Source organism: Electrophorus electricus, chromosome 17 (genome assembly GCF_013358815.1).
Source record: "Electrophorus electricus isolate fEleEle1 chromosome 17, fEleEle1.pri, whole genome shotgun sequence".
NCBI classification, from domain to species: Eukaryota; Metazoa; Chordata; class Actinopteri; order Gymnotiformes; family Gymnotidae; genus Electrophorus; species Electrophorus electricus.
Genome location: NC_049551.1, coordinates 5,422,178 through 5,446,964, shown reverse-complemented (window position 1 = coordinate 5,446,964; position 24,787 = coordinate 5,422,178). Strand labels below are relative to the sequence as shown.

The window sequence follows — 24,787 nt, the reverse complement described above, 5'->3', positions numbered from 1 at the left end:
GCATCCCGGCCCTGCGGTGGGAGGGTCCGATTAAAAGGCAGCGAGGCAGGGAGGAGCCCCGCGGGGGCCTTGTGCTCAGCCTGCAGACACGCCATGACGATGAGGCACTTCCAAATGCTGGCGGGCATTAGCTTTCTGATCCATCACCGACGCGAGGCCGTCACGAAGCGCCAGACAAGAGCATTCCGCCGGGGTTTCACAAGATTGGATTTTGCTAAATTTGTGTTTTTGTTTTGTGCTCATCTGTCATTAGAACCGTCTCCTTATTGGCAAGTGATTAATGACACACAAGTGGCTCTGGCCCACACGGCGTATCAGATTTCCAGAAGTGTGTCTGCGTGCACGTCTGTGTGTATGTGCATGTGCGACAGAGAGAGAGGGAGAGAGAGAGAAAGATCTTATTTTGGAGGTGTGCATGAGTATTTCTGCAAAACAATGGGAGGGAATAATGGCTGTCTGAAATTTAATTTCTGGTCCAATACAATCAGTAAGCCCCACACGGCTTAGGAAATCACTGCTCCATTTTCCTATATGAGCTCGGGCGGAGAGCTGAATGAAGTGCTCTTAAAGGCAAATGCATCAATACGCAGGGAACAGAATGGACTCCTCGCCTGTTCTGCCAAGCCTGAGGTGTTTTGGTCCGTGTTATCTAAGTCATCGGCTGTTTGGGGGGGTGGGGGGAGACACTCTCTCCTTTAATTGGCTGAAGCTTGTTTGCCAAAAAAAACCATGCCAGCTCACATTAGCATATTTTAATTATACGGAGAGCCTCCCGTGCAGAGACCCAGAGTGCCTCCACAGAGAGGGAGCGGTAACGCGCCGGTGTTCCGTGCGTGGTTGAGGCGGCACCGTGTTCCCCCACATTAAGGCCGGCCCCCTGGAGAGGAGAGGGGTTCGGTAGGCGTCCCTGCTGTTCGTGCCGGAGTCTGAGCTGTTGGGATCGAAAGCGCCGCATGCTGGAACAAACGGTTAATATTCTCGTCACGGCGGCTTTGAAGCTCGGCGGCAGGATTCCGGCCTTTGGCCGTGCCGAGCAAGCCTGATGTTTGGAGCTCTGCACTGATTAGCTGGTGGTCTTGGCTCATCTCCATTGGCCGCCGCCGCTGCCGTCCACCCACTGTTGCCCGCGGTTCCGCGGGGCCGGTCGGAGCCGACCCGAGCGTATCTGCGATTCCGGTACACCTCAGCGGTACAGAGGTACACCTCTCACCCTGCTCCACACTCCTCCAACACTGAGCCTTCTGTGGCCAGTATCTCTCACACCTGCCCCATCTCACCCTTCCTCTCCAATACCATCTGCGCTCGCTCTCTCTCTCTTTCTCGCTCCCTCCCTCTTGTCTTTTTCCCCCTCTCACTCGCTCTCTCGTTCTCTCTCTCCCCTTTATCTCTTCCTCTCCATAGGTGTCCTGCCAGACTCGGGCCCTCCCGCAGGGCAGCTATCAGCCTGACCTCGACCCACTCATCCTCCTTTGGCTGCCGCACTCCCCACTTCCCAACCCCCCCCCCACCTCCCAAACGAGTTCACCTCTCCCAGCCTCCTCAATGCCGCTTTCACGGCCCTCAAAGGTCCCTCTGTCCACCCGTGTCTGGGGTTCAGCCCCCCCCCTCGCACCTCCCCATGCCTCCGGGGACGGCAGCGGCTCTAACCGACACGCTTCCAGTCTCTGCTCCGTCATCGACCCTCCGCCGAGTCGGTGTGCGTCCACCCACAATGCCGCGGGCTGGTGTCAGCTCGTGGCATCCAGCAGCGCTGCAGCCTGGGACACGCCTGCAAAACGTGTCTAACAATGAGGAGTTTGTCGGGGTGACCTTTGCGGCTGGCTGGGCGCTCGAGGCTTTTGAATAGTAAACCATGGAAACACGCCTCTTATAAATATGCCAGCAACTGAAATATTGGCGTCTGTCCTGCAGCAGGTATAAAAGATAATGTTACAGAAGGAGAGTGAATAGAGGTAAATTGTTCTGGTGCGGCGCTGATATGTTTTGTCTTTGGAACGGGGAGGAGTTTACAGGGTAACCTTCTCTGTTCCACCAGCAGGAGAAGGCCGATGAGCGGTTCTGCCTGACGCCGGTTCCTGCTGGGCTTGTTATCCAACGCGGGTTTGGCTCTGGCGCCGTGGCTGGGGGGGAGCTCAGAGGAGTGACACCTCCCCGCGATGGATGTCTGAGCTACGCTCCAACCCGTTTCCGTCTGAGTCGAGGCCAACAAGACTCCTGTCGCCTGTTATGCGTGTGGAAGACCCACTCGGGCATTGACACGCAAACTCGCGCACGTCTGTGGATGAGGCGCAGGAGAGCGATGGGGGGGTGCACACATGTTTAACAGGAGAGAGAAGAGAGGGAGACGTCTCTCTGTACATAATTAGGAGTCACCATAGAGATCTCTCTTCCCGCGTCCACCATAGCTACGGAATTTCTGAAGCCGGCTAACGAAGGGCGAGCGAGAGCAGACGTTGCCCTGGGGACGACAAGCACGCGTCTGAGTTCAGCAGCATCGAGCAGGATGCGCATGACTGATGGAAATGATCTTTGTTTTCAAGCTTAATATACACAACCCCAGGGCCCCGTACATAAATAGCAGCGTTGAAAGATAAGGAATCCGGATCCTGCCGCAGTCGATGAAAGGGAAAACTCCCAGCCGGCGATCCGCCACGCGTGGCCCGGGGCGTCCTGTCTGCCTCTTCACGCAGCACATGCGGCAGGCCTAACCCGATACAGGCTAACCTCCATGGCCCCATAAAACCATCTGTGTTTGATAAAGGCCATCCCCCTGGTAACAGTGGCAGGAAGCACGACTCTGGGCTCCTGATGTGAATGCGGGGGCGGGGCATTGGAGCAAGGGCTCTTAGTAGACATTAACAGCGTGCTCTCTCTCTCTGCCAGTGGTTTGGAACACACAGGGGAAATTAGAGGCCCTGTGTTTCAAGGTCATAATTAGGGCGGACACCAGGCTCCTCAGATCGGGTCTCTGCCAGATGCTTTGCTACAAACAGGAATCAGCTGGCAGACGAGACCGCGTCGAAAGGTTTATGGCGTCTACCTTCTCCACGGTGCCTCAGTTAAAGTTTAACACATAAAGTTTCATGCATTTATATATGGTGTGAGTATGGGTGTGTTTCAAGCACTTCTTTCTTCAGAAGAAAAGTGCCCTGTTTTGGTTGTAAAAAACGGGACGGACTCGCAGTAGGAGCTGCGTTTGTGGGGGCAAACAGGGGCCATGTTAGAAGAGTGAACTTGGATCTTTTCTTGAAACGGGCTATTGCTGTGACCAGGGATTTTATGAGTGTTTGTGTGTATGTGTGAGAGAGAGAGAGATACAGTTACAGATACAGCGTGAAATGCATAGTTTTACACATGTCGGTCAGACTAAAGGCACCCGTATAATGAGTAAAGTGGACTTTATTCCCGTAATGTTTACCAGTGTGAGCTAAAACCACACCCAGACTGAAACACACACACACACACACACACACACACACAAGCAGACGCACTATAAAGTAAAAACACTATTAGAGTGATTAAGAGAACATTTCAGTCCTATCTCACCAGCTGCTGTTGCGATATGTATGGAACCATGGCCTGTAATGAGGAGCTTGGCTTCCTTTTGTCTTTAGCTGTGTGCGGCAACAGCATCGCGGTGTTTGCAAGTCGATACCCTTGGCAACGGCGTCTTGGCTCCGCTCATATGAATGCATGGAGTCCTGTGCCTTATCTGTTCTCTTTGAGATTACCTTATTTCTGGAGCTCCGTTTCTAAAGAGGCAAACGAACATTGCTTTTAATAGACTTCACATTTTCTGCCTCACACGATGGCAGTAGCGTGTGCCCGGGGCAAGCACTATCAGGCAGCTGTTCGGAGGTTATAAGCCAGCTTCTAGGTGGAAGAAGACTGATCCAGGATCAGCTTTGCATCAGTTATATTAATAAACAAGGCTGCAATGAGAGGGGAGGGCTGGTTTCTGGATCAGTGTGCTGTGGCTCGGTCCTTAATAACAGTAATAATGATAGAAATAATCCCTTTTATTCGCACAAGGACACAGCATGAGAAAAGGGGTGGGCGGAGACACCAGACCGAAAACGAAAAAAACGAACAAGAAGAATTATACCAACAAAACGGAAAGAAGACATCAAATAAAAGAGAGATGCATGCCGATAAGCGTCGATGAATTAGCATAAAAATAACCGAACTGGCCAGAGGACCAGCCGCGTGGCTCAGCACACGCAGACTGGCAGGGCAGCACGGGAGCCATCCGGATGGAGCCGTGACGGCCGGAGCAGCTGTCGATGCTCAGACGCCTGGAACGACCCGGCTAAGGTGAGCGAGACGGCCAGGACCGCCCCAGGGGCTGTTTACACAACGCTGCGATCTCCGACCCGCCCCGCAAGGCTCGCAGCGGGTGGAAAGATTTCAGGTTAGCGGGGTCGAGGAATTGCCCCCTTTTCTCCTCATCCACCTGTTCAGAGAAAATCTGTACATCGGCGCCTGTGTGTGGGGGTGTGTGTGTGCGCATACTGTGAAGCTCCAGACCTCATCTAACAAGTAGCTGAAGAGAAACTGCCATAAAAAAAACATTTAAAATAGTGAGTCTTTCATATTGCCGGATGCGAAAGGGCAAAACTGATCACGGATCAGTGCAGTTCCTGTGCCGAGACGTCTGAGGCCCATGGCAACTTCTCTATAAACAGCCTGTCTAGCCCCCAGGACAGGTACACAGACAAAATGACATGGCAGGTGTTTGCCCGGCGTGATGTGCGGTGTCTGGCTCCGTCTGCGTGTGGAATACGATTACAGTTGTTCCACAAAATGGCCGGCGCGGCTGCCGATTGTGAGCTGACTTATGCGCCCACAGCTGTGTTTTGAAACAGGAGAATCTAAACTGGAGATGGCGAGGAAATTCCATAGCTACGAGTCACATTCCCACCCTTGCAGAAGGTCGTTCTAAGAGCTTCCGGGTCAAGAAGTTTGTAGGTGTGTAGGTGGGTGTGTTGCAGCCCAAGTGGGTGAAGCAGGGGAATGGACAGTGTGGTGCTATGGGGAGGGAGTCATTCAGTACCAATAACACACACACACACACACACACACACACACAGAAACAGAGAGAGAGCTCTCTCATATCTCTATATAATCATTTGAATGGGGGTGTGTTTTCAAAGCCTCTTCAAGTGAACCAGAAGGACTGCTGTGGGCAGTTCAATTAATGGCGGTGACATTAATCAAATGCTACACAGTCCGGCTGCATTGTTAATGAGCGTGAGCATGTGTGAGCACATCCAGACAGCAGGATAAACGCACACCAGCTCCCACGGTTTCAGAACCATCCTCCTGACCTTCCATCGGGGGCCTGACCTCGGCAGGTCCGGGGCCTCTTCATCCAGCCCCGCGGCCTCCCGATGACCCCACCCTCCTGCAGGTAGCCCTGCCCCCCCTTAGGCGAAGGCCCCGCCCTCTCCCTGCGCAGCCAGTCTCCTCGCCTCTTTGGCCTCAATTAGCACGGGGTCCTCAACTTTTGAACCATTGCAACACTCCAGGAAACAGCCAGCGCATCGCTAATTCCCCGAGACCCTCATTCCGATTCTGCACCTTTTCCCTCCTCCGTTTATCCTCCCTTCCCGTGCGAGCCGGCTGTTTGAGGAGAGGATCCGTACACAGCTGTAATTAAAGCAGCGATGTAAACGGCGCCCCCCCCCCGAGGGAGAGTTAGCCGGGCGGAGCCATCTGCCCCCCCCCCCCCCCCCCCCCCCCCCCCCCCCCCCAACATTGTGCCTTAATTGGCTGTAGGCTTTTGAGGCGGAACTTTTTTTTTTTTTTTTCCCCATATTTTTGCTCGTTTCAGCTCACGCTGGAAATAAGAAGATGATTTTGTTTGCGTGCCTTCCTGCTCCCGGGCTGGCAGGTGGCTGGCTCCCCCTCCGACTCGCGCGGTCTCTTGAAAGTGTTCATCCCACATGCTTTAGTGCTAAACGGGCATTAAAATGCGAGACGGAAGGAAGCTCTGCTCAGCCGCTCAGGGGGTGGGCGGCCGCTGTTTGCCCAACGTCCAGGTCTGCGCGTCTGTGTGTTCGGAAATCTGCCAAGTCCCGCTCAGCCCAGCACATGGAGGTGTGGAAGGCTGTGGGTGGATGCACGCGCGCACGCGTGTGTGTGTGTGTGTGTGCATGCGCGCGTGTGTGTGTGATCTAATCGCCTTCCGAGCTCAGGCAGTGATGGAGAGACTAGGATGACAGATATAGAAGTGCTAATGGTGCATATCTCACTGTGAGAGCTACAAACACACATTTTCACACAGCTGCAGACATAAATGGGCTTGTGTTTGACAGCTAGGGCCTTGTTCGTAATTGGCCCCCAAGCACTAATGAGAACAGTGAACACACACACACCATCATCCTCACTGCCCTCTCACCTCACTTCCTCCCACACACACTCGAGGATGGAGAGCAAATGTAGGTAAACATGTTTGCATGCAAGTGTGTTTTTGCAGGTTGTTTGAGAGTTTAGGAAATGCAAGGCCTCTTCAACATGGAAGGTCTCATGGTCAGGGATCAACGGACTCCCTTCTTTAGACCTTTGTGAAATTGAATTAGGATGTGTGTTTGGTTTGTTGTGTTTTGTTTCCTCAGGGAGTGTGTATCACAGGGCATGTGTGCAAGTGTGTATCACAGGGCATGTGTGTGAGTGTGTATCACAGGGCATGTGTGCAATTGTATCACAGGGCATGTGTGTAAGTGTGTATCACAGGGCATGTGTGCGAGTGTGTATCACAGGGCATGTGTGCGAGTGTGTATCACAGGGCATGTGTGTGAGTGTGTAACACAGGGCATGTGTGTGAGTGTGCAACACAGGGCATGTGTGTGAGTGTGTATCACAGGGCATGTGTGTGAGTGTGCATCACAGGGCATGTGTGTGAGTGTGCATCACAGGGCATGTGTGTGAGTGTGCATCACAGGGCATGTGTGTGAGTGTATCACAGGGCATGTGTGTGAGTGTGTATCACAGGGCATGTGTGTGAGTGTGTATCACAGGGCATGTGTGTGAGTGTGTATCACAGGGCATGTGTGTGAGTGTGTATCACAGGGCATGTGTGTGAGTGTGTATCACAGGGCATGTGTGTGAGTGTGTATCACAGGGCATGTGTGTGAGTGTGTAACACAGGGCATGTGTGTGAGTGTGTATCACAGGGCATGTGTGTGAGTGTGTATCACAGGGCATGTGTGTGAGTGTGTAACACAGGGCATGTGTGTGAGTGTGTATCACAGGGCATGTGTGTGAGTGTGCATCACAGGGCATGTGTGCGTCTCAGACCTGCTCCTGTTTTCGTTCAGTTTGGGAAAATGGGGAAAACATGGCCTTTACTGAGAAACCACTGTCGAACAAACATGAGAACCAGCCAATGTTCTGCATGTTCACACAACCACAGTCATACACACCCACAGTCTCACACACACACACACACGCACGGCATAACAGAGATGCGTGCTGCTGAGATTTTGCTTGGATGTGGTTTGGGTTCTTCCACTGCTGTTCTACATGGGGCTGTGTACACTTTAGAAGAAGCTGCTGGAGAATTCCATAGCAGAGGCTGGAAGAAAGTTTTGTGTGTGTCAGAGAGCGAGCAAGCATAAACATCACTCTGTGTCAGAATGGAGACGTGCTTTGTAGTGCTATAAGGAAGGATGTTTGTTTCAGTTGCCTAATTGACAGGTTGTAAATTTTGTGTGTGTATGTGAGTGAGAGAGAGAGAGAGAGAGAGAGAGAGAGAGAGAGAGAGAGAGAGAATTAGGAGGAAGAGAGAGAGGAAGAGAGGGAGGGAGGGAGAGCAGAGCAGTCGTTGGGTTGATAATGGCTCAGGCCCCAGTACGTGTTGGTGGGATTAGCTCTGTGCCTTCATTCATATCAGCGCCTCCACTCGCCCTCCAGAGAAACCCTAATCCTCCAGCGAGTCTCCACTCATCCACCCTCTCCGAAGGTATCCGCCGTAACACTCCGGGTGGCAGTCATTTGTGTCCCGCTTCCTGCAAATTCCTGAGCTCAAACGAGCCCCACTCTGTCCATCCAGCTATGCTCCTGCATGAGTCTGGGCTCAGAGAGGCAGAACGTACACTCCCCAGCGGAGGAGATGAGTCAGTCCGAACCTCGCCGCCGTTCCTGACACGACACAAACGCTTGGCTCCCCCTCTCCGGTGAAACGCCCCGTGTCGGACTGCAAATGGGCTCTGACCTCTAAGCAGGCAAGCCGACGCAGGGAGTTGAGCGCTCTGTCCGTCCCGGAGCAGCGACCTCACGCGGCACGCGGGGAACGCCGCCATTTTCCTGCCTGTGTTTCGTTTTGCCGCCGTTCTTCGCTTTGTTTTTCATTCCCTTCACGGCTGGTGCCACTGCGAAATGGTCCCACGCTGGGATTAATAGCCGATCATTAAAGTGTGGACGGTGGGGGAGGGGAGGCATCTCCTGGCTGAACCCAAGCGCAGGCTTCCAGGAAGCTCTCTCCTCTCCTGGCCACCATCGCGGCAGCTCTCAGCATTCATAATGCAGGTGCATTAGGGGCCCTGATTGCAAAGTGCACTTACCTGCCCGACGGGGCTGATGTCTGGAGAGGGGCTTTACGGCCCAGGCTTTGTTCTGCATTTGCATGCGTGGCTTTTTGTTTCTTAGCCGCCCCGTTTCTGGCTCTGCTCTCCTCTCTTCCGGATTTCAGTCTCTCGCTCTCTCTCTCTCCTTCTCTCTCTCTCTCTCTCTCTCTCTCTCTCTCTCGATCTTCCCCTTTTCCTCCCTCTCAGGGAGTCGCATGCTGTACAGGAAGAAAGGTCGACAAAAGCGGCACGACGCGGCGCAAAGCCCATCGGACGCGTGACGAGCGCGCTCGACTCCCTCCTTCCCGGCTCCTGAAGAGCCTCCTGAATTGCTCTGGCGACCGGCTCTCCTCGGCCCGCCGCCTTGGCACAGGAATGGTCGCGCAGGCTCTCCTCTTCCCGTCGTGCCGATTTGAAGGGAAATTCAAATGTCGGGTCTCGTTCGGAAGCCAGGTTCTTTTAGAATGAGAGGTGAGGGTGTGGGAGGGGAGAAGGGCGGCTAATGAGCTACACCTGCCGTTACAAAGAGCAGATCAAGCAGGGGGTGGGGTAAGCTGTGTGTGCCTTTCCACACGGATAAGCCGCCTCCCCCATCCTCTCTTCCGCGGCAGGCGCATCGCAGTGCGTTTTACGCCACCGTGTTCGAGTGGAGTAATAATTGGATTTCAGTGGTGGCAACCAGGACGCCACAACAAATTGTTTCTCCCGCCGTTCGAGTGGGAAATTCGGTGCGTGTCACCAGTACACGTAAACCGAAGCCATGCAGAGAACAGAGAGCAAGAGGATAAGGGAAATGAGGTAGGCGGGGCCCTGGGTGGGCGGGGCCCTGGGTGGGTGGGGCTCGGAGGGGGCAGACCACCACGGCTCGTTCTAGACATTCACCACCTGTGCAGGAAAACACTTGTTGGATTGAGCACGGTTGTTTACAGCAAACACTTCTGCTGGAAAGCATGAAGCTCTGAGCCACACACACACTCACATAATCCGAAAGCACTTCTATGGCCTCTGTTCTGTTATACAGCTAACTTGACACATGCATTGTCTGTTGGGGGGGATATTTCACATTTTGGCTTCAGCAATGGAAGAACAGCGAGTGCAAATTGAAGACTTTGGGGGGGGGGGGTGTTTGGGAAGTGTTGCTGGAAACAACTTTGGACTTGGCTTTGACGCCTGGGAGCGATGAATAGACTCGTTGAGAGGATGCGATCCCTGGTTTGAGATGCAGTGCCATGCCTCAGCTCAGGACCAGAGCCGCACCTCAGACGGAGAGAAACCTCTCCGCATGCACGCCAGCACCGCGGCCAGCCGAAAGCGTCGGCACTGATATGAAACAGCCAGGAACTCGGGTGGGCGGGAGAGAGTGAGCAGAGTGGAGAGAACCGAGCACTGCGGGACGATCTGGTCAGATCAGAAATCGGCAGTGCAAGCTGTCTGTGGGCTTTAGTCCACAGTAAAGAGTTCCAAGTGCTTGGTATGGACAATTTGGTCCGGTGTGCATATTTGCCGCCACCTCTCTGATGAAATGTATCTCTCTCGCCTTCGGCTTGTTCAGTGCACGAAACCAACATGTGCTTCCTTCAGCATGAGCTGGGGGCTTGTGCTGTGGGCTGCAGGTGGCTCTAACAGAGCCAGGGTGGAGGAGCGGGTGTAGATGTGGTGAATGGCAGGGTTACAGAAGAGCAGGACTAGATGTGGTGGAGGAGCAGGGTTATGGAGGAGCAGGTCTAGATGTGGTGGAGGAGCAGGGTTATGGAGGAGCAGGTCTAGGTGTGGTGGAGGAGCAGGGTTACAGAGGAGCAGGTCTAGATGTGGAGGAGCAGGGTTATGGAGGAGCAGGTCTAGATGTGGTGGAGGAGCAGGGTTACAGAGGAGCAGGTCTAGATGTGGTGGAGGAGCAGGGTTATGGAGGAGCAGGTCTAGATGTGGTGGAGGAGCAGGGTTATGGAGGAGCAGGTCTAGATGTTGTGGAGGAGCAGGGTTATGGAGGAGCAGGTCTAGATGTGGTGGAGGAGCAGGGTTATGGAGGAGCAGGTCTAGATGTTGTGGAGGAGCAGGGTTACGGGGGAGCAGGTCTAGAAGGAGTAGGTGGGTGTATTTTCTGGGCCAGCTTGTGGCAGCTAATACTGCTTTTTGTCCCAGAACAGCCTTCTCTCTTCTCTCTCTCTCTCTCTCTCTCTCTCTCTCTCTCTCTCTCTCTCTCTCTGTCTCTCTCTCGAATTCAAGCAGTTGCCAAAGCAATTCTAAAGTGGTAACAAAACTAAATGCAGTACAAACAGTATGCCAGCGCCAATACTCCTGCCGCTAATAAACCAGTATGTGGAATCTCTCGGGCATCTGTTCATTGTCTGTTCTCACTCCATGCTGGTGAGTCAGTGCAGAGAAGCCATCTGAGCATCCGTGCAGCGTATGCATGCCTCTGTCGCTCCATGCGTGTCTGGGCTGTCCACCTGTAGACGTGTTGCCAACCACTTGCTGTAGCGTGTTTTCTTGTGCGGAATGCTCGGAATGCCGGAGCCTTCAGCCATTAAAGTGTCACACACCAGTGAAACACGTCCCTCCCGAGCGGAGACACTTCTCCAGCCTGGTCTGCAACGGTTGAGTGAGCTATACACTCAACGCCCACTTAATCCACTGCGTTTTATTCCGAACACCTCACGGGTGTAATGCTGGAGACCGTCGTCCATCTTTGGCCGTGTGCTCTTCACAACGCTCTTCACTCCCCATGTTTGGGGAGGTCCACCACACTGGTCAGCAGTAGTCCCACCATCAGAAATTGACCAGTCCCCGATTAACTGAAGAGTGGCTGACAAGTGAATGATAACACTCGGCCTGCAGTCGTACAGGTGATGCTACACCTGATGTAGCTGGGCACTAAGCGTAGGAGCTAGGTAGGTTTTAATGAAGTGGCTGGTGATTGGATGGCCTTTCCTTCACTAGGAGATAGCTCCGCAGACCAGCGTTTCCTCAGGCTGCGTCAGAGAGAAGACGGAAGCTTCCCAACACTCGGGACAGAGAGCCACACAGCGCCCACGTCTTGTCCGGAGGAGGTGGGCAAGGCACGCAGGGAAGGAGGGAGAGGGTGAAAGAGCAGAGGGAGGAGTGTTGAGGGGAGCGCAGGTGGAGTGTGGTGGACAGAGGAGGCGTGAACGGCCCTGGCTGCCCACCGAGGCCGACTGCTTCTTGTTTCATCGTGTCAATTATTTCAGCACTCCAGACCCTCGACCGGGCGGCTCCCAGAAGCCCCAGCCGCCCAGATGGGTCAATTAGCCTGCATGCTCTATCAGAGCGGCGCCAGAGGAAGCCGCACTGAAAAGAGAGAGAGGGAGAGAGAGAGAGAGAGAGAGAGAGAGAGAGAGAGAGAGAGAGAGACGCGATTTTCCTGTCCGCCTGAAGTCTAATGAAGACCTTCGTAACAAAAAAGCTGCCACTAACCAGCTCTGACAGTGCCCTTGTTCCGCGTGCGTGCGTGCGTGCGAGTGTGCATGTGTGTGTGCGCGAACGCTCGTGTGTGTGTAAGTGATGTTCCAGTCTATTACCTGCTACTTGTTATCATGCGTTGACATCAGCCCCTGATAACTACAGTGCTCCAGTTCTTTTGCATTCCAAAAAAAGCCTTCGCTGGTTATTCCTGTTGAGCTGTGGCTCCTCTGTGGTCTCAGCTCCTGCCCGCAGACCGGACACAGCTCAAACGCAGCCGCTCGCCACGGAGGAGATTGCTTTTTTCCTTTTTTCTTTAGTCTGCCCTACTTGCTCTGTACGGACTTTTTTAAGATTCATTCATCATTTTTAATCCATAATCTAACACATTCTTAATCCGTGATTTGCGCCGGCGCGCTTTAGAAATCGAGGCAGGTTATTAATGGGGAATGAACACATTAGCATCGGAAACCAACTCCTCCGTCTTGCTCTGGAGAAACCTCTTGGCTCGCCATGCGTCAGCTCTGGCCTGTCAGACACAGGCCTTATCGTACCGAGGGCACAACGGCTGCAAGATAATGGAAGCAGTGTTTCAATTAGCCCCGTCAAGATTCTGAGCGCGGCTGGCTTTAGCGGCAGTGTGGTTCCTGTGTCAGCAGGTGATAAAGTTGAATTAGTATGTGCCCATGGTCCGTGTCTTCCTTCCCTGGGTGCCATGGGAAGACGCGTGCCGTGCTGGGCCTTCGCCAGTCACCACGACAGGCCAATTACCGCCGTGGGCTCTGGATCCGAAGTGCGCTCCGCCACGCCTTAATGAAAATGCCACGCGCCAGCTCCGTTAGCCTGCCGGGTCTACGCCGTCCACCGGCACCCAGCCAAGCGGCTACCGTGCCGAATCCAGTTGCGCGGCACAAATATTTGTTCCTTCTTTCTGGGGGAGAGTAAATGTCAGAAATTCCCCCATCGTTCGGCATCGCTGGACACCATCAGGAACAGAAACCCTGGCTTCCTCCATGCACCCCCCACCCACCCCGACAGCCCGTTGAGCCCGAGTTTCCTCAGTCGGTCGTGGGTAAAGCACGTCCGGTCTGTCCTGCGTCCTGGCAGGCACGTCCCCGGGAGTGTGCTTTGTCTCCGCCACACACTGCCATTACACTGTTCCCTGTGACTTTTGTTGAAACAGTTACATGCACATTGCCGCAACCTTCATGTTGCATCCTTAAACGATTGCTTTATTTTGGAAAGGCTTTTTAGGGGTGTTACACACACACCGTGACTCCTCAAAAGAGCCATAGAACATTATATGTGGAACATTTGAAAGACACTCCAAAAAATAGTAATTTGTTAGAGATCCCATTTGCATATTGTTGCTTTCTGTGATATCAGGTTTTGAAACATCAGTGTTCTGATGATAACTAGTATCAAACAATATATTTCAGGCCTACTTCAGCACAGTCGGTGAAGAAATGGGACAGAGATCAAGGGGGTCGGTGAACAATGGCTCCATTCACTGCCTGCTCACACTGGCCCAAAATTAAACTCACTTGTCATCAGGAAGGTGTCAGTGCGTCCCGGTGACACCAGGCACGCGCTCTGGACACACTCGTGCCACAGTCTCTAGATCCCCCCACCCGCACCCCCGTGCTGTTGGAGAAACCTAGAAGGCAGATAGGTAGAAATAACAAAGGTGCTTTCTGTCGTGGCAGAGTTGATTTGCACGTCAGGTCATCTGTTGCTGGAACTGGAACAGGCAGTTCAGACACCCCCCGCCCCCCTGCTGAGATGCTTGCATTGTTGCCCGCGGTGCCCCGGCTGGATGAAGCGTGACGAGATACTACATTAAGCACAACCTGCAATTAGGCTTTACAAACTGCCACTTACTGTCATCACAGATGGTTGCGCGGCCACGCCGCTGGCTGCCATCGACGCGCTCGCTGAGTGGTTTGTCGTTTTAACTGCAGACAGTTAATTGGTCCGGGCTTGTAGCGGCTGACCCGGGCGCGTCCGCCGGGGGTTTGTGGGGCGTCTCGTTCAAAAGGGGCCGCTGGACGTCGGCAGATGGCATAGCCACCCCTCCGAAAGAAGCCGACACGGGATACTTCTCCCCCGGAGGGCGAGCCGAGTGCTTCGGCTCGGCAGGCGCAGAACCTTTACCCTCCGCTCCCAGAGGACTCTGCTGCCAAGACTGTTTAAAAATTCAGGAGAGAAAATAAAGGATCAAGGCTGAGCCGAAGGGATCTCATCCTAAAGCCAAGCGGTTACGCTGCAGTTACCCCGCTGGGCACCGGCTAAGACCGCGCGTTATGATCCAGGACCTGTAATCCTGGTTCTGTCCTTCTGATACCTCATTGCTCAGATACAGAACATGGAACATGGCGACTTTTAAAAGCCACCACGTGAGCTTTAAGGTGATGTTGCGGCCTGGAGCACGGACCCGCACGCTAGCCTAGAACACGGGGTGACCCGACTGGTTGAGGGACAATTGTGTTCAGGGTTTGTTCAGGTTGTGTTGTGTTTCTGCAACTGACACATGCCATTACATTTCCTTCTCTGTGTGAGTGTGTGCATGTGCGTGTGTGTGCGTGCGGGAGCACAATCCACTCACACCTCACACATGGTATGACCTGAAGATTGTGCTGATGCTAATTACCATCTGTTCATTCATATTACTGCCCTGCGCAAACAGACACGCACAGATCACACATTCTGTTTTCGTGTGTAGAAACGCTTGCTCTTATTTTTAGTTAAGTGCTATAATTATGTCGACGTGTGAGTGGTAAATGGCTGGCAGGTGTAATATTAGCAGTATAACATCTTTGGTGCTGCTATTTAGATGGAGCAGGTGGAGCAGACCTACATCACAGCTTGTGTTCTAGAGGGACTCTAAACTCGCCCGCCTGTCCTTGCTGACCTGCCACTGCTCTCCTGGTCTCCGTCTCTCTGGGGTGTGGAGGTATTTCTGGGGAGGTGTGGGTGTGTGTATGTCAGGGTACACATGTAATGGTGTCTTACAATGTTTCTGTCTGTATTCCACCGATTGTTCTGGGACCTGACTCATACTGGCATACGTATGTGACTCTCTCTCGTTCTCTCGCTCTCTCTCACACACACACACGCACATGTGAACTGGAGGAGTTTTGCTTTCCCATACACCGAACACGCTACCCACATGCTGGTACCATTTCTGCACAAGCAGAAATGTTCAGTACAAAGACATGCCTCCACCTAGCCGGCAAGTACCGCGCCACTCCGTGCTCCACCCTGCCTTTCCGAGGACACACTCGCCTAATCAGATTACACCTCCGCTGCCTATAGCAAGGCTTCATTAATTCCGACCAACCTCCTGTTCGGACGCATCTCATTCAGCCTAATTGATTTAGGCTGTATCTTATTAAGACCCCTGTAAAGTTCCCATCTGGTAGCAAGCAGGCAGAGAAAGGGCCCTTTCTACTGCGCTTTCATACGCTCTGACCTGCTGAAAGAGGCTCCCCAGAAATGCACCAAGACGTTACTATACAAAACATAATGGCTCCTCAGACGAACAATGGCGACCCTTTAATAGAAAACCATTCACAATAATGTTTTTCCTTCAGAGAAAAAACTGCTAGACTAATTCTAAAATGTTTTTTTCTCTCTTTTTCAAGGCAAAAAATTATATGAATTGACAGCAAAGCTTTTGAAGTACAGTCTGGCGAGCTCTTTGCCGGAGTTGATGAGCACATGTCTCAGATGAAAGACTCTCAGTCTTTATAAACCCAAATCAATTTTTGCGTCCCAGCCAATCAGAGGGTGAGGACGCGTCCGTATCGAGGCTGCCCTCTGGCATGTTGGCCCGGGTCAGCGGGGGGGATGAAGGTGAAGCTGATGGCAGGAGAGAACGGGAGGTCCTGGATCCTCCCGGTCGCTCCCTGCCGCCCTCCAACTAGTACGGCTGCTGCTGGAGCAGCTACTTTAGGGCTTTGGGGAATTCTGGGCTGTGTTTAGGAGAGCACGGGCTGGAATATCCCATCAGGCCGCGCTGCGCTACTCCGCGGCACTGCCATTTTTAGCAGCTAATAAGTTAGGGTTTGATGACGGCTGTGGCAGGCACTGTAATGCGTCACAGGCTACGGAGCGGTGTCGATTTCCCAAGTGCCTCCATTCGCATCCTCCACCCTTCCTGCCTCGGCGGGACACTTTTCGCTCGGTCCTGTCCGCTGTTTGGGAAGGCAGAATGGCTTCAGCGGTGGGGAGTCGTCTCTGAAGAGACGCCTCCGCAGGGCTGCACTGTCCAGCTCTCTGCGTCTTCAGAAGTCACACACTTTTAATAACTCCTGGAACCTTCATCCTAAGTTGACGTCTTCCTCAAACGCAGCGTCGTTTCGTCTGCGCGCTGTTTCCTGGCCCGCTAGTCAGGCCGTAGGCTGCGGTGTGTGTGTATGTGTGTGTGCTGCACTCCGGGTCAGGGAGCCAGGTGTGTGCTGGCGTTAGCTTGGTTTGCAGGGTTTTTTCCCCGAGACCTGTTGTACGCAGAGGAATCACTGGAGTGACCACACCACATCGCCCAAGATCCTGCTGCCATGGCTACCATCACAGGCACACGGCACAGGCACAGGCACGCTTGGCCACGCTTCCGTTTATGTCCGTAACGTCGTCTCAGGAAACGGAACGCTGACAATTTGATGGTCTCCGGGGCGTTTGTCCTATCAGCAGTTGTATGTGAAATACAGCACTCCACCCCTCAGTAGGGGTGGAGTGCTGTAGTCTGGGGAGATTAGTCCAATGTGTTCCCTTATCAGCGCCTGCCGCAAGAATGTTTGGAGTAAGACTGCACAGGATTTGAATGGTGAACTTTAATCTCGGCGGCGGGCAGGAATGCGGTTTAGGTGCGGGAGAGGGCCGTTCCCTGCCTCCTCTCCGCCGGGCCATTGTGCTCTGTGTTCTCAGGTGTGCGGTAGGAGAGATAAGCCCGAGGTGCTCCTTCTGACCTCGTCCGAGCAAACACACGGCCACCCACGCGCTGGCTCGCACGCGGGCACGCGCGCACACCCCAGCCGGAGCAAACGAGCTTGCCGGGGGAGGCTTTAAAAAGCCCAGCAACCATCATCAAGCGCCCTTCCAACAGAAAGGAGATTATAGTCAGGCGCACAGTGGGCGTGCGATCTCTCATCTCTGGCGCTCTCCCGCCACACAGTCAGTGGATCTGTGATCTCAGCAGGAATCTTAACACTCCGTGCCCTTAAACAGTCCTCCCCCTCGCAACATGTTGCTTTCTTCGCCTTTTGTGCAAGTTTGTCAGCATGTTGAATGCAGGAAAACCTTCACTTCAAAATATAACCAAATCCCCAACATGTTACGAAGACGGCAGTCTTGCCAGATTACCCTGGCTTGGTCTTGCATTTACGTTTTGCACATTTGGCAGACACCCTTATCCAGAGCGGCTTAAAATTTTCAGTCATGTTACAGAGGTAGTGAGTGTAGTGCTAGGAGTCTTGCCCAAGGACTCTTATCGGTATAGCATAGACCACTTGCCTGGGTGGGGTTTGAATGCCATTCCCCTCACAGGGGAGGGGGCACTGTTACCCCCCACACCATACCAGCCAAATTAGTTTACACACTGCCAAAGTCTCAAGGCTCTGTGGCTTTTTTGCTCTGCAGCCATTCCGGCACTACGTGCGTTTTTGTAAAGTGGACCCTGAGGGCGCGCGGGGTCTGGCCGCGGTGGTGGCCACCTGCTCTGGAAAGAGCGGCATTCTTTTGTAAACTCTGCGGCAGCACAGGGGCCTTATGTGTCGCGGTGCAGGCCGGTGCTGACGAGCCACTCTCTCCAAACATCCCCTTTGAGAAGCAGTGTTCGCCTTCATCTCCTGCCTAAAAAAGGTTTCCACGGAAAATGGACACCTCCACCCCCGTTTCCTCAGAAGCGATAGTGCTTCTTCCAGCTGACTGGCGGTTGCCGTGGTGTTCCTGCCACCAGCAGGTAGCAGGCATTAGCACGGGAGCTGGGGGGGGGGGGGGTTGGGTCAGTGTGCCTGTGGAGGCGACGCACCGTTCAAACAGCGCCGTGTTGACACAAGCAGACCTGCAGTGTACACAGCGTCACCTGCACCTGCTGTCCTGCCTCTGCTCTCCCAGTCCGTCGCGCTTGCCTAGAGTCCCGTGGGAGCTCCTGCATTCCCAGAAACCACGCTGTACATCCCACGCTCTGTATGGTGCTGAACCGTGTTCTGATCAGCACAGTCGTGTTGCGCTCCGGACAGGGCAAAACCTCACATTTCTTTTTGATTGCCCACTGCGGTGCCTTTAGTCTGAGCTGTGAACACAAGAAGTTTTTTTTTCTTTTTTTTCCAAAATGGCCAAAACGAGAAGCTTCGCGTAAGGCGCATGCGAGCGCGCTTGCGCGTGCCAGAGAGAGAGGCGGCGTCTGCAGCGCAGTGGTTTGGCGTGGCCGGCGCGAGAGGCGCGAGAGGCCCCCCCCTCTCTGTGTGCTTTCTGGGAGACAGAAGTGGCTTGAACGCAAAGCCACTGTAGCCCCTGACGCCCCCCAAGCCCACACCGTTTATCAAAACCACTGCACTCATCTCCATGACAACCTGTGAAATCTCAGTTCCCTCCTTCGAGGGAAGCAAAGGGGAGTTCTGGAGCTCTCAGTGTGACGTGTGGTCACTTGAAGAGAGGCCAGCGTGTATCTCGGGTGCAGGGCGCACAGGTGCCTTGGGCAAGCCGTACTTTGTAAACGGTGTCTCCGCCTCTCACATACGTGCTCACCTTGGTCATTTTAATGCTGCGTTAAGAGCAGTTACATAGAGTGTTGTAAAAACATCAGAGCATTCACACACACACACACACACACACTCACACACACACACACACACACATACACATCTGTGAAGTAGGTGTTAAACCCACATGTTCAGAAAACGTTCATGTTTGCCAGCATACATGGCACACACACGTCTGCGTTTACTATTTGCCCCAGCCCTGCCAGATGTGGATCCACCCTCTAACGTTTTCATTCTCTCTCTCTCTGTCTCTCTCTCTCTCTCGCTCACTCTCTCTTTCAGTGAGCGGCAAGCAGGTGGTCACTGGAATGTACGGGGACACCATCACCGTGCCCTGCAACAATGGCAACAACAAGCCATCGGATCTGATCTTCACCAAATGGAAATACGTGAGTTTCCTAGTGCGTGGGGCCCTGCGTCGGCGCGCAGGCCATCCCGAGCACCTGCGTCCGGGCTGGCTGTAGCTGGGGCAAGCACGCTAGAAGCGGTAGATGAGCGTGCGGGGGACGAACAAACAAACGCCTTTTTCCTCAGATAGCATGCCCCCACGGTCATATATGCAAGCGCGCGGCTCCGAAAATGTCATCATTAATGTTGTTTGCTGTTCTCTGTTGACACAGCAGCTCTGCAGTCGCTCAGTGTAGGACATGTTAGTGATGCCACCACGCGCGCACATGTGTGTGTGTGTGTGTGTTTCCTGCAGCTGAACGAAGACAACACCTCAGGAGATCTCTTGGTGAAGCAGGCTCAGAAGGAAGAGGCCAAGATCATAGCCACGAACGGCTATAAGGATCGCATCAGTATCACGCCCAACTCCAGCCTCCTGATCAGAGACGCTGCCCTCCTCGACGAGAAGATCTTCATCTGTATCGTGGTGTCCCTGGTCAACCTTAATGAATACCCTGTGGAGGTGGCAGTGTACAGTGAGTACCGCTTTATCCACACATGGGCAACTGCCAACATACACACGCACACGTACACACAAGCAAAAGAAAACCGTCAGCTTTCTGATGATCGTGGGGGGGGAGCGGTGAATCTGCTCAGATACTCTTTTTTTTTTTTTTTTTTTTGGGAAACGTAAGCATATGATTTTTATTGTAAGGAGTTGTTTTCCAGCGAGCATGTTTTGATGCGGGCTGTCAACACTTGTTTGCTCTTTGTCGTCTCTCAGAAAGGCCGTCAGCACCCGAGATCAAGAACAAAGCAAGTCAACTGGAAAACGGCAAACTGACACTGGTGAGCGAGGCCTTTAATCCGGTGCTCTTTAGGACCCCGGGCTGCCACTGATGCCTCCAGGAAGCATTTCGTGGAAGTGTTTGGTGCAGGGGGGACATTCCATTACAGAGTGCTTAGCCCATGCTAGAGCCAAAAGCAGTGGCTCTGGGGTACTGCAGAGATGTGGTATGAGCTCCCTGTCTGCCTGAGCTTGGAAACTTTCTTGCTTTCTGTTTTGTATTTTCTCTCGGCTATAGGCTGCGGGGGGGTTGGGGTGGGGGGCGTTAGATAGAAACAGGAGCGCTGTTGGCGAGCCACCACAGAGCTCCGTCTCGTGCAGAGCGCCCGCTGTGGTTAGGCAGCACAGAGCTCCTCGCTGGAGCACTTGGGCAGCTCGTGCTAAATGCGGTGGAGCCTGGCCAATCACAGCAGGAGGCGAGAATGAGGGGAGGACCTTGGAAGGAGACACACTACATCTGAGCTCAGTGTCTCCATGGTCCTGATAACCAGATCGTCAAAATGTATGTGTGGGTGTGTGTGTGTGTGTGTGTGTGTTCAGCATGAGTGATCACGGCCTTTGAAAACTATTCTCTCTGTCTCCTGGTTCTGTTACATCTCAGCCTATGTGTCATCTCACACGCTTCCTTCCAGCTCCTCAGCCATTATCACTCCCTATCTTCCTTTTTCTCTCTCTCTCTCGTTCCTGCTTGCTCCCTCGCTCCCTCTCTCTCCTTTTCTCTCTCTTAATAAATACGGTTCCTGCTCATCCCGTAATGGACTTTTTCCATCTCCATTTTTCTACAGGAGAAGTGCCGAGAGATAGATCTTGTTTCTATCTCTTGGATGTAGTAATTCAGAACTGGAGACTTTGAGCTTAATGATATTTGTCATGCCAGCAAAGTGAAAGAGAGAGAGAGAGAGAGAGAGAGGGAGGGAGAGAGGGTGGAGTAGAGAGAGAAACTACAGCCTGTTCTCCCCATACATTGTCTTAGGGCTGTCACACTCAGATGAGCTCATTCACATGCACAGAGATGAGATCACCAGGACTGGGTAATTAATGGGAAACCCCATGCCCCAGGGGCAACAGGTAACCTGCTAAAGGTCCTTAAAAGCCACGAGACGCCCTGGGCCCGGAAGTCCCCCTGAGTCAGGCCCAAGAGTCAGATGCTGTTTAGAAAGTTGCGCAGTTGTTTCAGTGCCATAGCCAAAGGGCACAAAATAACACTTCCTGAAACTCCTGATATAGTAAATGTGTAAACTGGGCTCACAGTCGCAGACACAGTGAAGTAGACAGAAGTGAAACTGATGTCACTTCCTGTATCAAACATGAGTCACTGTTCCAAAAATAACCAGCTGGGCAGCTAAGAATGGTTTGGTCATGCCTCTGTGATAAAGTGTACACTCTCTGTGTGTGTGTGTGTGTGTGTGTGTGTGTGTGTGTGTGTGTGTGTGTGTGTGTGTGTGTGTGTGTGTGTGTGTGTGTGCATAGCTGGGAGAGTGTGTATCTGCAGATGCGAACCCACCATCAGAAATTGTCTGGCTGAAGAACAATAAGCCTCTGCTGACTGATAACAGGAGTGAGTTGATTCTGTTTAGTTTACTCTAATGAAAGATACTGTACGAGGAGACACAGGACTCTGTGATTCAGTAGAACAGTACCATATAGAGATGCCTCTGTGTGAATTTTCTCTCCACTATGTCTGATATGTGCCTCAACTACCTGTGTGTGTGTGTGTGTGTGTGTGTGTTTGAACAGCAATCATTATTAACTCCTCCATAAAGAAGGACCCCTCCACCAGTTTGTCCACCTCCATCTCCCGTTTGCAGTACATGGCAGGAAAAGAGGACACGACGTCAAAGTTCACATGTGTCGCGAGACACGTGACGGGGCCGGACCAGCACACAGCGCCTGAGAACTTCAGCATTCACTGTGAGCGCAGCCACGCGTACTCACACAACCAATTACACGCACCTAAACGTGTCCCAGTACACGCATATGCATACACAGGGAAGGGTACATCAACAGACATGCACACTAAAGCACCCCCTAGGGGCAGTCGAAGGTCTTGCACTCACATAAAGACTCGGGCGCAGAGATGGATGGCAGGCTCGCTCTCCTGGGCTCTGAACACCTGCCCCTCACGTGATGAATTTGTTCTCCACTCCATATTGCTTTAAGTGATATCGCCCCACTGTGGATGAGCCATGTGCATGGTGAACGTGTGAAGCTGACCACATCTCTCTCTCGCCCTCCCTCCTAGACCCCACTGAGAAGATGAGTCTGCAGTTCCTCTCTCTGGTTCCCATTAAGGAAGGTGATAACGTGACACTGAGATGCCAGGCAGATGGAAACCCTCCCCCCACCAGGTTCAACTTCGACCTGAAGGTGAGCGCACACCTCCCGTCTGAGACCCCTCTCCCCTGGGTCCTACAGCCCACCCCACGCAGCCACCCACAGACCACTCACGCACTCCTCCACCACGCAGGGCGAGAAGCACACAGAATCCGGCCGGGACATGATGCTGGCTGCCGTGAACCGCAACCACTCCGGCGAATACAAATGCTCACTGGCCAGCAACGACAAAATGGTGGCCACAGCGACGCTCAACGTGACCTGTAAGCACCCGCGTTTGTCTTCTCTCTCTCTCTCTTTCTCTCTCTCTCTCTCTCTCTCTCTCTCTCTCCCCTTCTCCATCTTCTGCAGATCGGGTTAGGTATTTCCTTTTGGCTGGAGCGCTGCCCTGCTGGCAGCCTCCTCTATGTCATGGATGAAGGCGTGCGTGTGATGGTGCTCTTCAGGTTGGGAGAGGTTGGGCGACAGGCAGCTGCACGAGTTACAGCGGGCTTTGACCGAGCAGCTCTGGGTCCATTCCCACAGTTCTGTGTGTGTGTGTGCTTGACTGTGTGAGCTACTGGGTAGCTGTGTGTGTATGTGCGTGTGCGCATATGTATATGTTTGTGTGTTTCCACTTAGTCTCTACTGAATGGTTAATGTCTAAATGAAGCATGGAGCCCAAACAAGGCCACAGGGAGTGAGTCCTTACGCAAATGCGTATGTGTGTTGTGGCTGGGCGTGTGTGTGTGTGGGAGGGTGTTGGAGCTGTCCTGTACTGCTGATATAGAGGACTGATGAGTGTGAAACACACCTGGACTGGGAAGATATGAGAAATATCTCTTCGTCATTTTCCGTCTTGCCTCATCTCTCACGTTCTCTCTCTCCCTCCCTCCCTCCCTCCCTCCCTCCCTCTCTCCCTCTCTCTCTCTCTCCGCTCCCAGACCTGGATCTCTCTCTCAGTCCTACTGGAGATGTGAATAAGAATGTTGGGGAATCGTTGGAGGTGAAGATGAAGAAGTCATCCTCAAGTGAGCCCACGGTGTCTTGGACCAAGGTTAGAGCAGCGCTCCACCTGCCCTGCCGCGATTCGCTCATCCACGCCCGAGACGAGCTCAAAAAGCTCAGACTCGCCATCTGGAACATGCTGTCTAAATGCCAGACCTATTGTCTCCCCTCCTGCAGGACAATGAGAAGCTGGACAAACTGCCCGACTTCAGCACGCTGACGTACAGCCATGCGGGATTCTACGTGTGCCAGGTGTCCGTGCTGGGAATCAAGCGTAGCGCCTCGTTCAGGCTGGTGGTGCAAGGTGAGGTTCCCACCGCCATTCTCAGCCACGCCCTTGCACAGCCTGGCTGGGCCAGCCAGGAAGCAGTGAAGGAAGCAGCTGCATTATTCTAATGGAGCCATGTTTATCACATGCAGTGGGTTTTCTGCAGGTTTAAGAATGTTTAAGCTGATACAGATTGCCAGGTCAAATAGAGGCCTATTTTAAATACACCAGGGCCAAGCCTGCAATGAGCTGACTACTGTATAAATGATTGTGTGTGTGTGTGTGTGTGCGCTCCTTCTCTCTGCTGTAGGGTCCCCTGTGATTAAGAGTCTGAAGAAACACCGCAGCGCGAATGGCAAAAACAAGGTGCTTGTGTGTGAGGCTGAGGGCTCACCAGAGCCGGACGTTCACTGGAGCGTCAACGGGACTCACGTGAGCATCACACATGCATGCACGCACACATGCAAGCTTGGTTTGAGGGACAGAATCACTCATTTGAACCACACTTGCAGAAATATAGGCACACGCGCACATGCATGCGCGCGCACACACACACACACACACACACACACATACAAATGCGAGACATCCCATCTCAGGAGCTCTGTGGCTGACAGGGACGATAAATAATATGCGTACATGAATAATTCACCGTTATAACATCCTGGCTATGTCTACAAGTGACCTCACAATTACTGGGGAGCTGCTTCACCTCCCATCATGCCCCACCCCTCTGGGCCGTGCCTCTTCTAGCTATAGCTCTGTTTGAGTGTCACGTCCTGTTTGGCCTCATTATGAGTTTGTGGTCGTATAATGAGCTGAGAGATGGTAAATGGGCATCCCTGATGCTGGGTCAACAAGGCACCATTCACACATTAGTGTGCAAATGTGTGTGTGTGTGTGTGGCCATGCGTGCATACTCAGGGAGATGTTCTTGTTTGTCTGAAGGACAAGGGCTGCATAGTGTAGCAAAAGTGTGTGGTGCAAGAGAGGAGAGGTGTGTGTGTGTGTGTGTGTGTGTGTGTGTGTGTGTGAGTGAAAGGGAGGGAGAGTCGTGCTAACGCCACATCAGCTAAGCTGTCAGTCATCATCGCCCTGAGCCATCCTGCTTCTCCCCCTCGCTCTCTCACTTCCACGCGCACACACACAGGAAGCGGCAGAGGCTGCGTCAGGGCGTTTGCAGCAGCTCTGCCGCACTTTCCTCAGCCGTTTCCCTGCC

The 24,787-nt window shown here is 53.1% G+C and overlaps 1 protein-coding gene across 3 annotated transcripts in view; it reads left to right on the top strand.

Moving 5' to 3' along the window:
* The window catches only part of alcama (activated leukocyte cell adhesion molecule a), a 45,430-nt gene that overhangs the window by 15,874 nt on the left and 4,769 nt on the right, over window positions 1–24,787 (top strand). For all 3 annotated transcript variants that reach the window (XM_027000743.2, XM_027000742.2, XM_027000741.2), the window contains exons 2-11: window positions 19,028–19,134; window positions 19,449–19,668; window positions 19,917–19,981; window positions 21,450–21,537; window positions 21,717–21,890; window positions 22,222–22,346; window positions 22,447–22,576; window positions 23,237–23,349; window positions 23,478–23,604; window positions 23,879–24,000. In XM_027000743.2, the coding sequence (XP_026856544.2) occupies window positions 19,028–19,134; window positions 19,449–19,668; window positions 19,917–19,981; window positions 21,450–21,537; window positions 21,717–21,890; window positions 22,222–22,346; window positions 22,447–22,576; window positions 23,237–23,349; window positions 23,478–23,604; window positions 23,879–24,000 (1,271 nt within the window). The remainder of the gene's footprint in view (window positions 1–19,027; window positions 19,135–19,448; window positions 19,669–19,916; window positions 19,982–21,449; window positions 21,538–21,716; window positions 21,891–22,221; window positions 22,347–22,446; window positions 22,577–23,236; window positions 23,350–23,477; window positions 23,605–23,878; window positions 24,001–24,787) is intronic.